General features: G+C 59.5%; 1 protein-coding gene and 1 long non-coding RNA gene across 3 annotated transcripts; both read left to right on the top strand.

Moving 5' to 3' along the window:
• The first annotated feature begins 46 nt into the window (after positions 1–46).
• Positions 47–1449, top strand: LOC143385647 (uncharacterized). 2 transcript variants are annotated; one of them, XR_013089502.1, is made up of 3 exons: positions 47–185; positions 496–947; positions 1350–1449. It is a non-coding gene; the product is annotated as an uncharacterized LOC143385647 (long non-coding RNA). The 2 variants fall into 2 exon arrangements; XR_013089501.1 differs by having other exon boundaries at positions 47–947.
• An 8863-nt stretch (positions 1450–10312) lies between these two features.
• Positions 10313–20574, top strand: Cfap100 (cilia and flagella associated protein 100). Its single transcript, XM_076841273.1, has 15 exons — positions 10313–10361; positions 11001–11081; positions 11214–11314; positions 12334–12526; positions 14273–14340; positions 14437–14600; positions 14862–14942; positions 15289–15470; positions 16037–16154; positions 16728–16773; positions 16888–17039; positions 17646–17781; positions 18620–18825; positions 19523–19616; positions 20447–20574. The coding sequence occupies exons 1-15, from the start codon at positions 10313–10315 to the stop codon at positions 20558–20560; spliced, it is 1785 nt and encodes a 594-aa protein (XP_076697388.1). The 3' UTR covers positions 20561–20574.
• The last annotated feature ends 158 nt before the right edge of the window (positions 20575–20732 follow it).

Here is a 20732-nt window from a genome sequence, read left to right as displayed (position 1 = left end):
CAGACCACGCCCCCGACACGCCCCCGACACGCCCCCGCCTCGCCAGGCCCCAGCGCCGCGCAGGGCTCAGAGCCCGGGAGCTGCTGGAGCTGCGCGCAGCCAGATCTGGCGCCCGATCCGGCCTCCAGCCGTCCACCCGCCGCCTCCGCGTCCACGAGGGTCCGCTTCCCAAGCTCGGTCCCCAGGTGAGGACGTGAAGCGAGCCCTGGGGGCCTACGAAGGGCGCTGAAAGGGTGCCCCCGAGCTGTCCACCCACCGGGGACATGGCTGGCGGGGTCAGCTGCGCAACCCCGTGTCCACCCCGCGCGATCCGCTCTCCCGGTGCTGCCGGGTGAATTAGGGAACTTGCCTGGGGGCTGTTGTTGGAGCAATACGGTGTCTGGTCGTCCCGCTGGGCAAGCCACCAGCGCTGCCAGGCTGGCCTCCGACTGCCCAGGAGGTTTGCTGACCTCCCCCTGGAGGCCGATGACAGCGGCTCTCCGGGGATACCTTCAGGGCTCGCGGTTCTCGGGCTGTTCCAGTCCGAAGCGATTTCCTCCGGATGCGTTGGCGCCCAGCTGCTGCTGCGAGAGAGAGAGAGAGAGAGAGAGAGCTCTGGGCAGTCAGCGGTCAGCGCGAGAGAGGCACGTGAGCCGCGAGTGCCAGTCCCCTGCGGCGCCCTTTGACCCACATTCCAGCCGGATCCCCAGCCAAGCGTTTCCCAGACCAAGAACCCACTCAGAGGGCGCCGCAGGAAGGAGAGGGGCCAGGCGAGCTGGTCCCGCTGCACCACGGGGCATCTAATGCACGGCCACCCCTTGGACACGTGGACAGCGCTCCTTCTATGAAGCTGACTCCTTTTCCCTGGAGGCGGGGGAGCATGATCTGGAGCCAGTGAGTGGGTCGAGGTCCCGCGTAGGGTGTATTGGACAATTGCAGCAAAGGGTCAGAAGATGCTTGAAACAAAGGTGCGTCCTCAGCAGCCTTAGCGCTAGGGGCCCCCCCGAGGGTCCGCAAACCCAAAAACAGTCAGGATGACTCTGTTGAAATCTGAGTCACATCATGACCCTCTCGGCTATTTTAATTTTCCTATCCCATTTTAGCTTTTTTTTTTTTTCTTGGCAATTATTACCTTTTTAACATTTTCCCCCCCACAATTTTGGGGATGGAACCCTCAGCCCTTTTTATTTTTTGTTTTGAGATAGGGTTTCATTCATGTTTTTGAGGCTGGCCTCCAACTTGCAATCCTCCAGCCTCAGCCTCCTGAGTCGCTGGGATGATAGTCATGAGACTCCGGGCCTGGCTTTGCCTTCTTACTTTTATTACGTATTTTCCATTTTATATTATTTATCCTTTGTTTCCTCCAACAGAATGGAAGCTCCATCCCGGCCAGCGGCGATTTCTAGCCCTTCATGAAGCATACAGTAGGCACCCAATAGTTGAATGAATAAATTTTCAGAAAGACTTAAACCTGAATGACGGGTTGGGTGCACGTCCACGGCGCGCAGAGCGAGTCAAGCTCTGCCCTGGAATCTTCGAGACGCCTCCCCTCACAGGTGTTGCAGGGGTGTGCAGAGCTGGCACCGTCCAGTGGCCCTCTGTGCTGTGGGGGTGTATGAGTCAGCTACAGCCGCGTAACAGATACCAGAGCGGGATTCGCACACCTCACCATCCCAGAAGCCGGGAGTCCACTATCAAGGGGTCTTGGGTTAACTCCCCCAAGGCCTCTCTCTTAAGCTGTAGATGGTATGACCCCTGTGTCCCCCTGGGGTCTCCCCCCACCCCATGTGTGTGACCATGTCACCATGAAGCCCATGATGCTTGGCCAGTGATCTCAGGTCCATGGTACCCCAGAGCTCCTCACCCAGAGCCACCTGCTGAACTAGGGCCATGCGGCACCACAGGGCCTTTGCACCAGCTGACCACAGGGCCTTTGCACTCACTGCTCCCTCTATTGAGAACCCTCACCCCAGTCAACACAGCTCCTTCTTTGACTGCGATCTCCAATTTCACTCCCGAACCTCCTTTGCAGCCAGTCCGCCTCTGTGGGAGCGGATTTCCAAACACGGGTCATTATTCATTTATTTGCAGATGTCTCTCCCCGGCCCGAGGGTTGTCAGGTATCCAGTCGCCCTTTCTCGGAACTCAGAGTTAACACTTATGAGTGATTGCTGTATGCCCTGACGGGTGCTTCACAAATTCCATCTTACCTAAGACTTCACCTTCCTGAGAGGTAGGTAGTCATCATTGCCAAGGCCGTGATGACTCCGTAAGGCTACAGTCACCACTACCCCCGGCAGAACTCTGAGCAATGTCATTCCTTTTGGTACCAGGGATTGAACCCAGGGTCACTTAGCCACGGAGCCCCATCCCAAGCCCTGTTTTGTGTTTTATTTAAAGACAGGGTCTCGCTGAGTTGCTTAAGGTCTTGCTAAACTGCTGAGGCTGGCCTCCAACTTATGATCCTCCTGCCGCAGCCTCCCGAGTCGCTGGGATCACAGGCGTGTGCCACCACGCCCCCCCCCAACCCCCCGGCTATGTAATTCTTGATGGAATTTGTGCAAATTCCACCAAAATATCAAATAGCACAACGGTCACGCCTCAGAACCAAAATAAATAACCACAACAGATGGAAATTATGGGAGAAAAATTCCAGTCAAGGTTTCAATGTCCTCTGGAAGGGAACTGAATTTATAGCCAGAAGTAAGGACAGGCTCGGCTCACGTCCCCCGGTCCCAGCCTGCCCTCCCCAGCTGAATCTGGCTGTTGGTGGGTGACAGGGAGTTAATGAGTCACCAGTGCCTGGCTAAAGTCCTCCAGGTTGAACACATGTGTTGGGGACGACCTCGGGACACAAGTTCCCATCCCCTTTCCCCAGGGTGGCCGTCCCCGTCCGGTAAGGCCAGCAGACCGGGGGTCACCGGCTGTCACTCGATTCTAAGCAGCTCTCAAGGAACAGAGGGTGGGTTGGGGGTGGCCACTGTTCAGGGGGACTTGGAGGTCGCAGAAGTGCCACCACCACCACCCCCAGCCGGATGCTGGCCACAGCCAGATTGGGGGAGGAATTCCCGGTCATTTCAAAAACACAGCAGGGCACATAGCGGTCCCTGGTTGGGTAGACATGACACACAAGTGACCAGGTCTTGCAGAGGGCAATTTCCCAGCTTGCACTGACCACAGGAACAGCATGGGAACAAGACACCCCACTCCTTTTTTTTTTTTAATGCAATTGCCAAAGATGTCTGAAGGTCTTGGTGGCTGGAGGGAAGTCCAGTTGATCGTGTCCAGCAGGTGACCTCGCCTACAGGCTGAGCTCCCCAGCCCTGGGTCTGCATCGAGGGACGACAGAGATGCTCAGCTCTGGTCCCACTAACGGGATGTCACACTGAGAAAAAAACAGGACACTGATGGGTGTCCACCCCCAGGAAGTCCACTGACTACATTCCAGCCGCAGAGCAACTGACCCACACAGTCCAGGGGCCCGGTGTCCCTCCTGCCGGCCACCCAGTGGGACCACTGCATGGAGATGTGGGCACAGAAGCGGGTCCATTTTGGAAACATCGCGTGGTGACCACAGTCGCGCGCGTGTGGTTCCACCTCTTGCTTTTGTGCATCAGGCAAGTCCCACCTGGGTCCCTGGGCTCTGCTGCCCGGTGACACTGCGCATGCTCGGCTCAACAGCGCCCCCTGCTGGCCGTCATTTAGGCGGGGGCAACAGGCGCCCCGGGGACCCTGTGGTGGACACTTGCTGGCTCAGGTGTCGATAGCAGCCCTCCTTTGACAGGCAGATCACGGTGGGGGACAAGGAGGACGAGGCCAATGGGTACTTACTTTTTTGGGGGGGACCAGGGATTGACCCCAGGGGTGCTTCACCCCTGAGCCCCGTCCCCAGCCCTTTTTTCCATTTTATTTAGAGACAGGGTCTCGCTGAGTTGCTCAGGGCCTCACTAAGTGGCTGAGGCTGGCCTCCACCTTGTGATCCTCCTGCCTCAGCCTCCCGAGCTGCTGGGATGACAGGTGTGCGTGCCACCGTGCCCAGCAGCACTGTGGTTTTGATTTGCATTTCCCTAATGGCTAATGATATGGAACATTTTCATATATTTCCATATTGGCCATCTGTAGTTCTTCTTTTGATAAGTGTCGGTCTAATGGATTGGCCCATTTGGGAACTGGGGGTATTTGGGTTTGGGGGTACAGTTTTGTGAGCCCTTTGTGTATTCTATGGATGAGGCCAGGTAGCAAGGATTTCCTCCTATCCTGCGGGCTCTCTCTTTACATTGATCCCTTTGCTTGGCAGAAGCATTTCGATTTGATGCCACCACATTTACTAACCTTGGCGGTTATTTCTTGGGACTTTGGTGAGAGAGAAGGGTCTGGTCTCCCTCTTCCATCAGCAAAAGGTGACGATTTGAGTTCTTTCTTTCCTATTTTTATCCACTTTATTTCCTTCTCTTTCCTAATCGCCCTGGCTACAATGTCTCGAGGAGGGTTTCCTCAGTGTTTTATCCTAAATGGGGCACCGGGTTGGGTCAACGGCCTTCTCTGCATCCACCGAGATGCCTACGTGACATTTGTCATTAATTCTACCTCTGTGGTGGGTTACAGTAATTGTCTCGGGGAAGTTGAACCATCCTTGCATTCCTGGTATAAAGCCAATGCAGCTATGATGGTCAATCTCGGTTGTTAAATGTGATTGGCGGATATTTTATTAAGTATTTCTGCATCTCGGTTCACCAGGGATGTTGGTCTGTAGTTTTCTTGCCTCGAGATGTGTCCTTCTCTGGTTTTGGTATGAGTGTGACGTTAACCTCAGATAATGGATTTGGATGTGTTCCATCCCTTTGTATTTTATGGAATACATTTGAGGAGCATTGGCATTAGATCTTCTTTAAAGGTTTGGTACAATTCGGCTGAGAATCTGTCTGGTCCCAGGCTTTTCTTTGTTTAATAACTTTTGTTTGTTGTTTGTTGGTCAGTTGGTACCAGGGATTGAACCCTAACAATAATCCAAACCCTAACCCTAACCCTGTTGAATCCTATTGGGCTCAGGATTGAGCCCTGAGCCCCATCCCCAGCCCTTTTTATATTTTATTTAGAGACAGGGTCTTGCTGAGCTGCTTAGAGCCTCACCAAATTGCTGAGGCTGGCCTCCAACTTGTCATCCTCCCGCCTCAACCTCCTGAGCTGCCGGGATGACAGGCATGTGCCCTGCATCTGGCTATTAAGTGGCTTTTTAATCACTCTTTCTATCTCAATTGCTGTTATTGGTCTGTTTAGGTTTTCTATATCTTCTTGGTCCAATGTTGGCAGGTCATGTGTGTCTAGAAATATATCCATTTTCTTGTAGATTTTCTAATTTATTGGAGACGTTTTAAAAACCACTCCCTGAGGGCTCAAGTGGTAGCGCGCTCGCCTGGCATGCGTGTGGCCCAGGTTCGATCCTCAGCACCACATACAAACAAAGATATTGTGTCCACCAATAATTAAAAAATAAATATTAAAAAATCTCTCTCTCTCTCTCTCTCTCTCTCTCTACCCCCCCTCTCTTTTAAAAAAATAAATAAAAACCACTCCCTGATGGTCCTCTGTGATGCTGTAATGTCTGTGGTGATGTCTCGTTTTCTCTCTGTAATGTCTGTGGTGATGTCTCGTTTTTTCTCATTAGTAGGTATTTATTTGGGGTCTTTCTGATTTTCTCAGACAACCACTCATAGCTATGAACCTTCCTCTTAGAAAGGCCTTCACAGTGTCCCACTCCCAGAGGTTCTGAGAAGTTGTATCACTATTCTCATTGGATTCTAAGGATTTTTTTTTTATTATTTCTCTCCTAATTTCTTCAATCTCCCGCTCATCATTCAAAAGTACATTTTCTGGCTGGGTCTGGGGCTCAGGGGTAGAGAGCACTTGCCTAGCATGTGTGAGGCCCTGGGTTCGACTCTCACCACTGCATATAAATAAATAAAGGTCCATGACTTCTATTTTTTGGGTGCAGAGAGTCTTTGCTGCACGGAAGTCAGGATGATCCATCTATTTGTGAGAGAGGTGTGTTGAAATCACCCTGTTATTGTTGGACAGGGGTCTCTCCGAGGCTTTGAGTAGTGTCTATTTTATGGAATCGGTCACTCTCACATTGGTGCCATGAATATTGCTGTATCTTCTTGTTGGATGGTGGCCTCGTCTCTTCTGATGAATTCTGCCCTGAAGTCGGCTTCGCGACACAGGAGATCAGCTACCCCAGCTTGTTTGGGGGCTCCGATCCCGTGCTGTATCAATGTCCGTCCTTCCGTGTCCTTTGCCTGTGGCAGTGTCTGGCCCACCACGTGGATCTGGGTCTTGAGTTTTAGTTCCTGCCAACTCATGTCGTTTCATTGGAGGGTTGAGATCATTTGCGTTCAATGTTTCTAGAGTGCGATTTATATGAATTCCTGACATTTTAATTTATTTCTAATGCTTAGCTGGATCCTGTTTCTCATTTGCTTAAGCTGCTCTTCAGATGAGATGTGAGCATTTGGGAGCCTTGGGATTTTAAAACGTTTCTTCTGTGTGCAGCATTTCTTTAATAAGTTATGAAGCACCAGGTTAGTAATGAGGAAATTTTTTAAACACGGGGGCGGGGGGGGGGGGGCGTTGAACTTGGGGGCATTTGACCCCTGAGGCCCGTCCCCAGCCCTATTTTATATTTTACTTAAGAGACAGGGTCTCACTGAGTTGCTTAGGGCTCACTTTTGCTGAGGCTGGCCTCCAACTTGCGATCCTCCGGCCTGGGCCTCCTAACCGCTGATGTCCTGAGCTGGCTTAAGGTCGGGGGAGATTTGCCATGGAGCGCAGGGTGCAAGGACGAGGGTGTCGGAATTTGGGCTAAGGGACCCCCAGCGGTGGGACCCTCCCGCATCTCTCTGCAAATGCCTTCAGCATCCGGGAAGGCACTCTGGGGGTCCCTGCTGTCCCCACAGCAGCCCTGCAGGCGGGGACCTCAGGACGGGAGCCACCACTTGCTCTGCGCACCAGCTCCAGGGACCCGAGAGCTGGGGACTGCGGGGACAGCGGCCCCCCCGGGCAGGCAAAGCCAAGGTCGCCACAGCGCTGTTTGCGTGGATCCGCCGCGGAGCGTCTTTCAACTTGTTTACAATCTGCGTCACCGGGAACCTTTCACCGCGGCGGGGACAAAAGGTTCCTCTTTTGCAAGTCCTGGGAGAACCGGCGGCGCCACCAGGGCCCCCAGAGGAGCTGGTGCAGGGCGCCGCCCCGTGGCCAGTTGAGGCATTGCACACCCCGGGTACCCACTCCGCTGAGTGCCCTGGTTTTTTCGGGGTGTTGCCGTACCAGGGAATGGAAACCAGGGGTGCTTCACCACGGAGCCCCATCCTCAGCCCTTTTTATATCTTATTAAGAGACAAGCTCTCGCTGAGTTGCTTAGAGCCTTGCTAAGTTGGCTGAGGCTGGCCTCCAACTGGCGATCCTCCTGCCTCAGCCTCCCGAGCCTCTGGGAGATACAGCCGTGCGCCACCGCCCCCAGCACCCGCCTTTTACCTACTCCTACACCATCCTGGACACGTCGCAGCATCTGTCCACAGCACCAACCATCCGTCCATCCACTACAATCCCGGTGCCAAAAAAATAAAATAAAAATGAGCTGAGGCTAGGCTCTGCAGCAGAGCACCTGCCTAGCGTGTGTGCGGCCCTAGGTCCCATCCTCAGCACCACATAAAAATAAGTAAATAAAATAAAACTATGCTGTCCACCTACAAATGAAAAAAAAAATTTAATACCTTTCCTGCTTGTATTTGACAGGTTTTTTGTTGCTGTGACTCAAGGACCCACCAGCACAACTGTAGAGGGAGACAGGGGTGTCCCAGGTCCCAGTCCACAGATGGCGGCCCCACTCCTGGGCCGAGGGGAGGCAGGACATCATGGAGGAAGAGTGTGGGGAGGGAGCAGCTCCCATGGGGACCAGGGAGCAGAGACTGCACTCTCCAGGGACAAAGAGAGACCCCAAGCCACGGCCCCAGGGCCACCTCCTCCATCACACCCCACCTGCCTCCAGGGGCCACCAGGGGCCACCAGGGGACCCCAGGGAGCCATTCCCTGCCGGGGTTCAGGCCTCACACCCCCTCACTCCTCCTCTGGACCTTCCTATGTCACCTCCCACGGGGGCTCTGGGGACACCCCACAGCCGGACCTGTCTCTGGTGACCCCAATCCCAATCCGAACCCCTTACAAGACCAGAACACCCTTTAGAATAATTGTTAACTTTTCCCCAAAACATTTTATTATGAAAGATTTTCGAACTTCCAAGCATCCAAAAAGGAGCAAAGAATTTTGTAGGGAACCCACATGCCTTGGGCATGTGCTCTGTGGTCACCCCCTGCTGATGTTCTTGCCCCACCTCATTCCTGCCTTCTCCGCTGTCTATCCCTGCAAGTCTCCATCAATCCATCTTTATTTATTCTTTTTGAAACAGGCTTTAAGCCAGGCACAGTGCTTCACACCTGTAATCTCAGTGACTCAGGAGGCTGAGGCGGGAGGATCCCAAGTTAGAGGCCAGCCTCAGCCACTTAGCAAAACCCTTGTCTCTAAATAAAATATGAAAAGGGCTGGGGACGGGGCTCCGTGATTCAGGACCCTGGGTTCAGTTCCTGGTGCCAATAAAAATAAGGCTTTAATCGGTAAGTGATCTGAGGCTCAGAAGGGAATTACGAAGTGAGGCCACATTTTCTAGACGGTTTTCTTTCTTTCTTTCTTTGGGCACCAGGGCACACAAACCCGGGGGCCCTCAGCCACGGAGCCCCGTCCCCAGCCCTGTTTTGTATTTCATTTAGAGACAGGGTCTCGCTGAGTTGCTTAGGGCCTCGTTCAGTTGCCGAGGCTGGCCTCCACCCTGCGATCCTCCTGCCTCAGCCTCCAGCGCCACTGGGACGGCAGGCGCGCGCCGTCGGACGCTGCCCAAATTGTCGAAGCGCGGCGGGGAGGGGTGATAAAGAGGACGCTCCCGTCACCCTCGCCCGGTCCGCGCCCAGCCTCAGCCTCAGCCTCGGCCTCAGCGCAGGGAGCCCGGGAGCGCAGGCTGCAGACTCTGCGCTCGCCCCGCCCACCGCTCCGGCCTCTGTGACGTCACAGTGGGCGGGGAGAATGGTCGCCATGGCGACGGGGAACGCCGAGCGCCGGCTGCCGCGGGGCGAAGGAGAACGGCGGCGCCGGGCTTCGGGCTTCGGAGCCAGCGCGCGCCGGTGGGGGTGAGGTTCCTCTGCAAGGTCCCCCTGCGAGGTCCCCCTGCCAGGTCTCCTGGAAGGTCCCCCTGCAAGGTCCCCCCCCTGCAAGGTCCCCCTGCAAAGTCCCCCTGCAAAGTCCCCCTGCGAGGTCCCCCTGCGAGGTCCCCCTGCAAAGTCCCCCTGTAAGGTCCCGCTGCAAAGTCCCCCTGAAGGTCCCATCCTGGGGACACAGACGGCTGGGCTTTGTTTGTGGATTCTGGGGAGGAAGGAGCCCAGGGCGCTTTTCCACTGAGCTACACCCTGTTATTTTAGGGGGATGGGGTCTTGCCAAATTGCACAGGCTGGCCTCACCTTGCAATCCTCCTGCCTCAGCCTCCCAAACTGCTTGGGATTACAGGTGTGCATTGCTGTGCCTGCTAATAAACCTCCCCCACCTCCCTCCCTCTCCCTCTCTCTCTCTGTCTCTCTCTGGCACTGGGGATTGAACCCAAGGGCGCTTGACCCCTGAGCCCCGTCCCCAGCCCTTTCTATTTTTTATTTAGAGACAGAGTCTCCCTGAGTTGCTTAGGGCCTTGCCAAGTGGCTGAGGCTGGCTTTGAACTTGCCCTCCTCCTGCCTGAGCCTCCCAAGCTGCTGCGATGACATGTGGGTGCCACCAGCTAGCAGTCAACTTTTTTTTTTTTTTTCCCTAACGATCACCTTGTAGTGGGAATTGCAGAGAAGAAAACAAAATGCGAATCTAGGAGAATGTCCTTCAGGGAAGATGTCTCTGAAGGGTGGTGTTTGAGCTGGTTTTGAAGGGAAAGGAGTCCCCCCCTGGTCCCAGGGGGGTGAGGGACAACTTCTTTTCTTTTTTCCTGTGGAGGCTTTGCCAGTGCAAAGGTCCTGGGGCAGACAGAGTTAATCTGTTCAAAGAACAGAAAGATCAAGGCCACTAAACCCACAGAGGGAGTCTCTCCATGACCCTCGTGAAGGACAAGCCGTTGCGCCAGTCCCCCTCCCAGAAGCGGGGGCGGGGGGCTGTGGCACGGGGCACCTGACGCATGCGCTGTTTCTCTTCTCCAGGTGAGAATCGTTCTCGGCCAAGGTCAGCCTGCGCATTGTCCCGTTAGCCCTGGGCTGGGATGTCTAAGATGCTGTCTTCCCTGGTCTTCAACAACCTGGCCCACAATAGTAAGTCCTGGGCTGGGCCCGGTGCCCTCAGGGTCCCAGACACTGGGAGCCTGGGGTCCCAAGGTGGAGACCTCGCCCAGGGTGGTGGAAGGGACTCTAGACTCAGCCACTAGGCAAGAATCGCAGACTCCGGACGATCCGGTTCTCTCTGAGGACCGCGAAGGGAGTGCGCACCACATCTCTTTCCTGGCTTCTGGGGTCACCAGCAATCTTTGGTGTCTTTGCATGTCCCTGAGGTATTCTGCCTGGGTGTGCGCCTGCTTCCAAATGTCCCTTTTTATAAGGACAGCAGCAGCTGGGCTGTGCGCCTATAATCCTCGTGGCTGAGGCTGAGGCAGGAGGATCCCAAGTTGGAGGCCAGCCTCAACAATTTAGTGAGGCCCTAAGCAACTCAGGGAGACCCTGTCCCTAAATAAAATACAAAAAAAAGGAGGGGGGGCTGGAGACGGGGCTCAGGGGTCGAGAGCCCCTGAGTTCAATCCCTGGTACCCCAAAATAAAAGAAAAAGTAAAGAAGGAAAGAAAAAGAAACCAAGGTTCAGAGAGGCCCCCTGCACAGACGGTGTCCTTCCCCTCCTTGCTCAGTGCTCACAGGCCCGAGTCACTCAGTGCCGTGGCTGTCACTCTTGTATGTCCCCAGGGAAGAGCCTGCAGACCATGAACAAGAGTCTGTCTTCCATCCTTGAGGACCATCCCGAGAAGCCGACCAAGAAGGACAAAGGTGACTCAGCGGGTGGTGACGTCGGGTGGACGCTCACCCCTGTTTTCTCTTGCCTGCTGGGGACCCCCAGGGACACAAGCCACTGCAAGAAAGAGCTGGCTCCTCTGTCCAACAAGGTGTCTCCCTCCCCAGAGCCTGCGAAGGTTTCCAGTCCCTCGGCCAATCCTTTCCACATGTCTGGCAACGTGGACTTCTTCCTGTTCAGGGACCAGGAGCTCAATAAGGCGATTTTGGTGAGTACTGGCCAGGGGCCAGTCTCTCGGTGACCTCCCTTCCCCGTGCCCCTTGGGGCTTCCTTCTCTCAGACAAGCTGCAGACAGCACTTTCCTTCTCAGAAGAGCAATTTCCTCACATCAAGTTCTCTAGAACAGTCAGTGGCTCACGGTTTCCTTGGGCCACTCTTATCCTAGAACAGTCCATGGCTCACGGTTTCCTTGGGCCCCTCTTTGGAAGCCATCGGCTGGGTCCTGAGCCCATGCAAGATTCTTAGATACTGAATTCTCTGTGGCAGCTGGCAGGTCCTGGCAGGAAGTCAAGCCACCCCCCAGAGTGTCCAAATGACTTCCGTGAAAGGTGCAGGCGGGTGGGTTGAGAACCTGGCAGGGTCTGTGCAGGACCCGCAGGACAAGGACAGCAAGAGTCTGTGGTGATCTTGGCCAGAGATCTGGTGCTTTCCCTGCCCCCCATCCTGGAGTCTCCTCTGAGGGAGGGTTGGGTCAGGGTGGCATCCTGTGGGTGGGTGGGGGACACAGAGGGTGCAGGACAAGGTGGCCCATCGGTAGGGACAACAGACCACCAAGTGACCTTCCAGCCGACCAATATCAACAATACCCTGCTCATCCCACTCTGGATTCCGAGGTTCTTTTGGAAACCCAGAAGGTTCTAAATTCCCCGGACCTGTCTGTCATATGTAGCACCTCAAAACATGAGGCCCTCAGTTAAGTGAGACTGTGATACTCAGCACCTCAAAACATGAGGCCCTCAGTTAAATGCGACTGTGATACTCAGCACCTCAAAACATGAGGCCCTCAGTTAAATGCGACTGTGATACTCAGCACCTCAAAACATGAGGCCCTCAGTTAAATGCGACTGTGATACTCAGCACCTCAAAACATGAGGCCCTCAGTTAAATGCGACTGTGATACTCAACACCTCAAAACATGAGGCCCTCAGTTAAATGAGACTGTGATACTCAGCACCTCAAAACTTGAGGCCCTCAGTTAAATGTGACTGACGCAACCCACGTCCCCAGGAGCGGGAGCAGAGGAAGACCATGCAGATCCACCAGAAGACGACCGTCTCCTCCAAGGTGTCCACCAAGCAGAGCCAGCTGCGTCGCGAGCTGCAGCTGGAGGAGGAGGCGGAGGACAGGGAGCTCCAGGCGGAGGAGGAGCAGATGCGAGCCTTCCAGCAGGAAACGGCCTGGAAACTGGCCATGACCAGAGGTGCCACCCACCCCCGGGAAGCCCCGTTCTCTGTAGAGCCCCCTCCCCAGGCTGGTCACCAGGCTTTGAGAGGCCGTCTTGTCCGAGACTCCGTCCTCGCCCTCCCAGTCCAGAAGAGGGTATAAACCCTAGAGCATTTTTTTAAAAAAAAATATTTATATTTATTGGCACCAGGGATTGAACCTGGGGGTGATTTACCACTGAGCCACATCCCCTTTTTTAAAAAAAAAAAAAAAAAAATTTATTTTGAGAACAGGGTCTCACTGAGTTGCTCAGGGCCTCTTCTCTAAATGGCTGAGGCTGGCCTCCAACTTGCGATCCTCCTGCCTCAGCCTCCCCAGTTGCTGGGAGGACAGGGGTGCGCCACCGGGGCCCCGGCTTTCATCACTTCCTATTTTGTGCAAGTGATTGAACCCAGGGGGGCTCTACCACTGAGCTGCATCCCCAACCTGTTGAGATGAGAGCCCTGAGACATGGTAGGGGGAGGCTCCAGGACCCCCCACGCCCTCAGGGTCTGAGGGACAAGGCCAGAGGGGACAGTTTTGGGGGGACCTTTCCTAGCTCCTGGGGAATTCCTCCTTCTTCCTGGGCCCGGGGACAGGGTCAGGGTGTTGGAGTGGAGACCCCAGGGCCCTTGGTCCTTCCAGTCCCACTCAGGTCCCAGCTCGTTGTTAACTGAAATTTCCCACAGTGGGGGCTGAGTAGAGCCTCAGTTCCAAGGCAGAGGGGGCACCACAGCAAGAGAGACCCAAGTTAGACACAGGCATGACTTCCGCCTGGCCCACCCCAAACCTGGAGAATGGAACACAGGCCTCCCTTCGTATTGGCTGGGGGGGGCGGGTTCCGGGCCCCCTTGGATACCCAAACCTACTTGTAGTCAGCTTTGGGGGTTCAGGGTCAGAGGTCAAAGTCCACAGACACGGGCTCCACTCCTGGGCCGAGGGGAGGCAGGACATCATGGAGGAAGAGTGTGGGGAGGGAGCAGCTCCCATGGGGACCAGGGAGCAGGGACTCCTCTCTCCAGGGACCAATAGAGACCCCAAGCCATGGCCCCAGAGCCACCTCCTCCCCACACCCCACCTGCCACCAGGGGCCACCAGGGGACCCCCAGGGAGCCATTCCCTGCCGGAATTCAGGCCTCACACCCCCTCACTCCTCCTCTGGACCTTCCTGTGTCACCTCCCACGGGGGCTCTGGGGACACTCAGAGCCACAGCACAACAGACAGGGCCTCACTAATTTACTTAGGGCCAAGCGGCTGAGGCTGGCCTCCAACTTGCGATCCTCCTGCCTCAGCCTCTGGAACTGCAGGGATGACAGGCGTGCGTCCCTGTGGGTGGCTCCCTGTGATGGTGCCTCTGGGGGACACCCCACATCCCACCCACAACAGATACCCAGACCTACCGGTGCTCGAGTCCCTTCCGCAAGGTGGCATGTCACCTGTGCACCTCTTTCCTGCTTAAGTCACCTTGAGGTGGCCCATTTGCGTTTGCAGGGATTTTTTATGTCATTTGGACGTCTGAATAGTCATACCGGGTTGTCCCCGAGGGTGCCGACCCCACCCGTAGGAAGGGCCGGGTGTGTCCTGGGGGCGGGGCATGCTGTCCCTTTGCTGGTGGTAGGGGACAACAGAGCACTCCCCCTGCCCAGGTGAATCCCGTCCCTTTGGGTCCTGGGAGCGGGAGGTCACGGCCCCTAAGGTTCTGAGCTCCTGTCCCCAGCGCTGGCTGGAGCCTTGTCGTTCCAGAAAAGAAAATGGAGCCCGACACCCTGAGCAGCTACATCGACCAGAAGCGGAAGATGTTCCTGATCCAGGTAAGGTCCCCTCCCCCGGCACCTGCCCGGGAGGCCACGTCCAGCTCGGGGCCAGGGCCCAGGGGGGCGCGGTGACCTTGTCCTGCCGGCCCCCAGTACGCCGTGGAGATGAAGCGGAGTGAGATCAGGAGGCTGGAGTCCCTGGCCTCCGAGGAGGAGGCCCGGCTGAAGGAGGCCCAGAAGTCCCTGGAGATGGACGCGATGCTCTTTGACGAGTTCCTCAGAGACAATGACGCCAACTCCGTCCAGGCCATGAGACTGTGAGTCCAGGGGACCCCTGACGCCGTCCCCACGTCCTCCCTCCTACGTCTCCACCCGGGGGCCTCGACCCAGGCTCAACCCAACCTCAGCTGGACCACCCCCAGCCTCCCCTCTTGCCAAGCCATGACCCTGACCCTGGCCTCCGGGTCCCCCTGGTCCGTCCCTAGGGCTGCCCTGGCCCTGGGCTCTAAGCCCAAGGTGCTGGCTCCTTCTTTAGCCTCAATCGGTGACCGGCCTCCCGGCCTCCCTGCCTCTCCCAGGGCTGAGAAGGAGACCAAAGCCAAGATGGATAAGATCGCGGAGATCCGGGAGCTCACCGTCCAGATCATGCACGTCAAGAGGTGAAGCCAGAGGCCGCGCTGGCGCGTGGACGGCCCGTGTCCCCTTGGTCACCTGGGCCCCGCTTCAGGGAGGGACTTGGAGCTCCAGGGGAGGCTGAGGTGGAGGCCCGGCCTTTCCTTGCGCACCCGCCCTCTGGCCTCGGGTCCCCGCTGTAGAGAGCAGCAAGTTCCCAGGGTGGACAGGGGCCAGCGTGTCCCCAAGAGCCGCCTGGCTACTCCGGACGCCCTGCAGGGTGGGTGCCCTCTCCAGCCAGCGCTGGCCACGGTGGGACGCGGGGGAGCCCAGCCGGAGGGGACAGGGTCGGGGGCAGGGACAAGGGGGACTGACCTCCCTTCCCCGGCCTAGCGAGATCGCCAAGTTTGAGGACACCCTGCAGCAGTACAAGATGTACAAGGACTTCCTGTACAAGGTGTCACCCAAGGAGTGGCTGGAGGGACAGGAGAGGCGGCGGCTGGCCCTCAGGAAGGCCAAGGAGATGGCCCAGGCCCCCGCCAAGGGCGGTGGGACCCCCGCACCAGGGGACAAAGGTAGTGGACCCCGAGAACGTGGGTCCCAGGGTGAGCTCTGCCGGCGGCCCAGGCCCTGTGCCCAGGGGACAGGCCCTGGTCAGCACTCAGGCCTCACGCTGCTGGCTCCTTGCGACCTTCACGCACCCCCTGAGCCCCGCGTGTGGCTCGGCCCAACATCTGCACCGAGGGTCGCGACTCCCAACCCCGGAAACGGGGGGCCTCCAGCCGTGCACATCGGTACTCCCAGCAGCTGGGGAGGCTGAGGCAGGAGGACCGTGAGTTGGAGGCCAGCCTCAGCAACTTAGTTGAGAACCCTGCCTCTAAGTAAAATATTAGAGGGGCTGGGGTGTGGCCCTGTGGGTGAGGGCTCTCCTGTGGGTCCTGGACACGCACAGCCGCCCGCTGCTCACCGGAAGCTTGGCTCAGCCCCTGCCATCTGGGATCTCTTCCTTTGTTCCCTAAGGACCCGGGCTCAAGAGCAAGATGGCCTCTTTGTTGGGCAGAGGTATGTGGTCACCCCGGGCGGGAGGGGCTCCGGGTCCCGAGTCCAGGACACTCAGGGGACCACTGCTTCTGTCCCCCAGAGCCTCACATTGTGAAGAAGCCCCTGAAGCTTCTGCAGGCCACACGGGGTGGACAGGCCCTGTCTAGTAGCAGCAGCAGCCTCCAGCCCTTGCCGCCCAGTCAGCCGGACCCTGGGAGGTGAGGGGGCCTTGCAGGGGACCTGCCCACTCCCCTGCAGCTGTGGCAGGGCCCAGAGGACAGGAGCCGCTGAGAAATGCTTTGTCACATTCGAGAGAGACAGGGTCTGGCTACTGCTGAGGCTGGCCTCCACCTTGCTTGCGGTCCTCCTGCCTCAGCCTCCCGAGTCGCAGGGATGACACGCGAGCGCCACCGCTGGCCATGCGACTTCTGTCCCTTGATATACCTTTTTTTTCTTACGGGGGCTCCGTTAGTGCTTTATATGTTCTGGGTGCAGAGTTGAGCTGGTGGCTGGCCGAGCTACACCTCCGAACGCGGACTGGGCCTTAGAGGAGAGAGAGGGGGGTCCTCAGGAAACGAATGGCAAGGGGGAGAGGCGCAGGTGCAAAGGCCCTGAGGTCGGCGTGGACAGGGCAGTGAAGCAGCATGAACTTGGGGAGAGGTTCTGATGGGATTTGGAAAGTGTCCCCCCCCCAGGCTGCAGGGCCATAAAAGGGGCAGGATGCTCCACCCACGGGGCCACCCAGGCTGGTCCCCCTCGGAGCCCTGACCGACCCCAGCACCTCTTCGCAGGCCCAGCTCTGACCCCATGCCGGAGGACTCGGACAGCGATGAGGAGGTTGGTGACCTGGTTCTGCCCTTCCCCTCCCCCAGCCCTGTCCCCTGCCTCCCCACTGGCCCAGGCAGCTGTCCCTCCTGCCCCTGCGGCCCCTGCCGGACACCATTCTTGCAGGAACAGGTGCTGTTCTTCACGGATCCGCAGCAGCTGCTGGACATCTTCACGGACCTGGAGGAGCAGAACCTGTCTCTGATCCAGAACACCCAGGAGATGGAGGAGACGCTGGAGGAGCTGAACCTCACCCTGAAGAGCACGCATGTGCGCATGTGCGTCCCCCTCCCCCGCCCCCCCTTTGCTGCAGGGCGGGTGGGCGGGGCCCGGGGCTGGGGGGCCACAGAGGGAGGTCCGGCTGCCCACGGCACACCCTTGGGTCCCTGGGCAGGGTGTCGTCCTGCTGTTGCTGAGAGCCAGCTGCTCAGCAGGGGCAGGAGCAGACGCAGCCATGAGCTACTGCGGTGTCCCCCAGGCCAGGGCCAGGTGGGATGGCTGGGGGCCAGCAAGGGCTTCTTGGAGGAGTGAGGTAGTGGGCTCATGGATCAAGACCAGGAGGGAGCCGGGCGCAGTGGCCCGCGCCTGTCATCCCTACGGCTGGGGAGGCTGAGGCAGGAGGATCACGAGTTGGAGGCCAGCCTCAGCGATAAGCAAGGCCCTAAGCCACTCAGCGAGACCCTGTCTCTAAATAAAAAGCAAAAGGGCTGGGGACGGGGTCAGTGGGTAATGGCCTCTGAATCAACCCCTGGTGCCCCCTCCCCCCCAAATTTGTTTTTTTTGGAGTCTCACCTTCTGCATCCCTCCCTCTAGCCTTTGGGACTCCCTGTCCTGAAGCAGAGAGGGTCGGTTGGCTTAGAGGCCGTGTCCCCTCCCCCATGCAGGGACAGGGAGGTCCAGCAGCTGAAGCAGTGGGTGACCACGATGACCATGTCCATTGCCAAGGAAGAGGAGATGGCTTCGGAGCTGGAGCTCAAGGCCCGCGTCTTCCACTTCGGGGAATACATGGGCGACCAGCAGGTGGGCAGCTCGGTGGCCTCGGGCCCCAGAGCAAGGTCCAGACTCAGCCTTCTGGCTCCTGGGCCTCACCCGGGAATGGTCCTGCAGATGGCCGCCCCAGGCCCCTAGGTCCCCAGGTCCCCAGGCTAGGTTCCCCAGGTCCCCAAGGGCCCTCCTTTTGCATCACACGCATCTGTCTGCTTAAGTGGATTCACCGGTGGACGGGGGCGTGGACGGGGGCGTGGACGGGGGCGTGGACGGGGGCGTGGACGGGGGCGTGGACGGGGGCGTGGACGGGGGCGTGGACGGGGGCGTGGACGGGGGCGTGTCCTTCGTCTGGGCTGTGAGGGGAGAAATCTGAGAAGACAAGAGGCCACTGATGCTCTGGGCCGCAGGGACTGGGGTCCGCATGCTCAGCTCATTCCCAGAGTGATGGGACACCAGGGACCTAAGTCGCTAGAAAGGCTGCCAAGGGCCTCCCGGGCACCGGGCCCAGGGCCAGGCGCACAGGAAGCCGCTGTGAGCAGGATGGCAGCCCCCGGCCCCGGCAGGTGTCACTGGGAACTGGCTGAGCCTTCCTGTCCCTGGTTCTGGGACGAGCTGGGCTTAGCGCAGGGGTCCCCTGAAGGGCCACCGGGCTTTGGGGCCTGGCCTAGGCAGCTGGGGGAAGGGCTGAGATGCAGGGTGGGGCCCCGGTGGCCGCCCTGAGGGGACCAGGGGGGTTGGGCTGCTCTGGCTGTGAAAGGCCAGTCTCCCAAGTTGTGCCACCTGTTTCCTGGACACCCAAGGTGGCCGCTGGCCCGGGCGAGGCCACCGTGAGCCCGGCGGCCGCAGGCCCTGGCAGCGTCCCCTCCCGCAGGACAAGCTGCTGGAGAGCCTGGACCACAAGGTGCTGGACGTGTACAGGCGCTGCGTGGGCGGCCCGCAGGAGGCGAACCTGGGCACCGTGCAGATGCTCACCACCATCGAGCACCAGCTGGAGGAGCTGCTGGAGAGCCTGGAGCGCGTGCCGGCCTCCTGGGTGGAGCAGATGGAGAAGGCCCAGGAGAAGGAGCGCCACCGGAGGTGAGAGGAGCGCCAGGGGCCAGGGGGCGGCGGCCACCCGGCCACCCGGAGGGCGGGCGGGGAGGAGCGCCAGGGGTCAGGGGACTGCGGGAAGGACCTGCGGGAAGGTGGAGGGTGTGGCCCTCGGGGACACAGGGGCATCAGGGAAGGGTCTCAGGCAGGGACAGACGCGGAAGGCAGGATTTGGCTGGACTCTTTCCCGGGGGTGGGTGGGAGGGGCGGCAGGTGGGCACCTGGGGACCCAGTTCAGGCCTGGCTGCAGGGTGGGCGGGGCCAGCTCTCTGTGAACGCTGCCCGAGAGCGTGTGACAGGCTCCCTGGGGACGAGGTGAGCCACCCAGGGCCACGTGGCCCATGCACTGCCCAGGTCACCGTCCACCTCATGCCGGAGACGGTCCTCCTTCAGCGCCCACCTGCCTCCCACAAGCAAGGGGGCTTCCCCTCCCGGTCCCCAGCACCCAGCTTAGAGGGGGTGGCGGGCAAAGGTTTGGTGACAGCAACCAGCACTGCCCCACGGGCACGCGGATGTGGCTCCAGGGCCACAGGCAGGTGTCCCCTCTGAAGCTCCGACCGCCCCGGCCACGCCCACCCGGCGCTGGGCCATCTGGGTGGGCGTGGCCTGCCCCGAGGCCTGGCGGAGGGGCGCTGCGGAGCTGGGGCCTCCGGCCACCGCTGGCCCTGCCGTCGCCCGTCCGCAGGCTCCGGGAGGAGAAGGCCATGATGCAGAGGATGCTGCAGGAGGAGCGTCTGCAGCGGGCTCGGGCCCGGGCCCAGGCGGCGGTCAAGAGGAAGGTAGGCGGCGGGCCGCGGCGAGCCCAGGGAGCCTGTTCGTGCCGGCCGCTGGGGCCTCGGAGGGCGGGCTGCTGCTGGTGGCCGCCAGGCAGGCGGGACGGAGCCTCTGCGGCCAGGCGTCACCCCCGGGGCTGCCCCCTCCCCGGGCTGCCCTTCTGAGGTCCCTGTGGGGGTCCTTCTTGGACACACAGTCCTGGTTGCAGACTGGCCCGCTGCCCCTGCCTCCCGCCCCGCTGCCCCTGCCTCCCGCCCCGCGCAGGCGCGCACCCCACAGGTCCTGAGCCCTGGTCCAGCAGTGGGCAGGGGTGGGCGGGGCCTCCGGTGCCCAAGGCGGGGCAGACGTGGGTGGGCGGGGCCTCTGGTGCCCAGGGTGAGGGGACGGGGTGGGCGGGGCTGACTGGGGTGGGCGGGGCCTCCCGTGCCCAGGGTGGGACCGACGGGGTGGGCGGAGAGGACGGGAGTAGGCGGGGCCTCCCGTGCCCAAGGCGGGGCAGACGTGGGTGGGCGGGGCCTCTGGTGCCCAGGGCAGGGCGGGCGGGGCCTCAGATGCCCATTGCGAGGGGACGGGTGGGCGGAGCGGACGGGGGTAGGCGGGGCCTCCCGTGCCCGGGGCGAGGGGACGATGTGGGCGAGGCTGACGGAGCGGACTGGGTGGGCGGGGCCTCCCGTGCCCAGGGCGAGGGGATGGGGTGGGCGGGGCTGACGGGGTGGGCGGGGCCTCCCGTGCCCAGGGCGGGGTGGGCAGGAGCAGGGGGCCTCCGGTGCCCAGCGCAGGCGCGCGGGTCAAGGGCGCCCCCGGTGCTCACGGAGCCCTCCCCCCCTCCTTGCAGCGGGGCCGCAAGCTGGTGTGCCGGTCGCGGCCCCCGGTCCCCAGGGTGAAGGAGGAGCCCGAGCACCCGGTGGTGGACAAGGAGAAGGAGGAGCTGCTCTTCTTCTTCACCTAGCGGAGCGGGAGGTCGCAGCGACCAGGGGCCAGGAGCGGGGTCCGCGGGCCGGACTCTGTCCTGGTCGCACCAATAAAGCCACGTATTGTTTTTCTGTGGGTGTTGATGGCCTGTCCCTGTCACTGACCCCAGCGCGCTCCATCGGGGACCCCGCCCGGTTCTCAGTCTGGCA

This window comes from Callospermophilus lateralis, chromosome 20 (assembly GCF_048772815.1).
Source record: "Callospermophilus lateralis isolate mCalLat2 chromosome 20, mCalLat2.hap1, whole genome shotgun sequence".
Lineage (NCBI taxonomy): Eukaryota > Metazoa > Chordata > Mammalia > Rodentia > Sciuridae > Callospermophilus > Callospermophilus lateralis.
The sequence above is the reverse complement of the archived record's forward strand: the minus strand, read 5'-3'. Positions and strand labels throughout refer to the sequence as shown.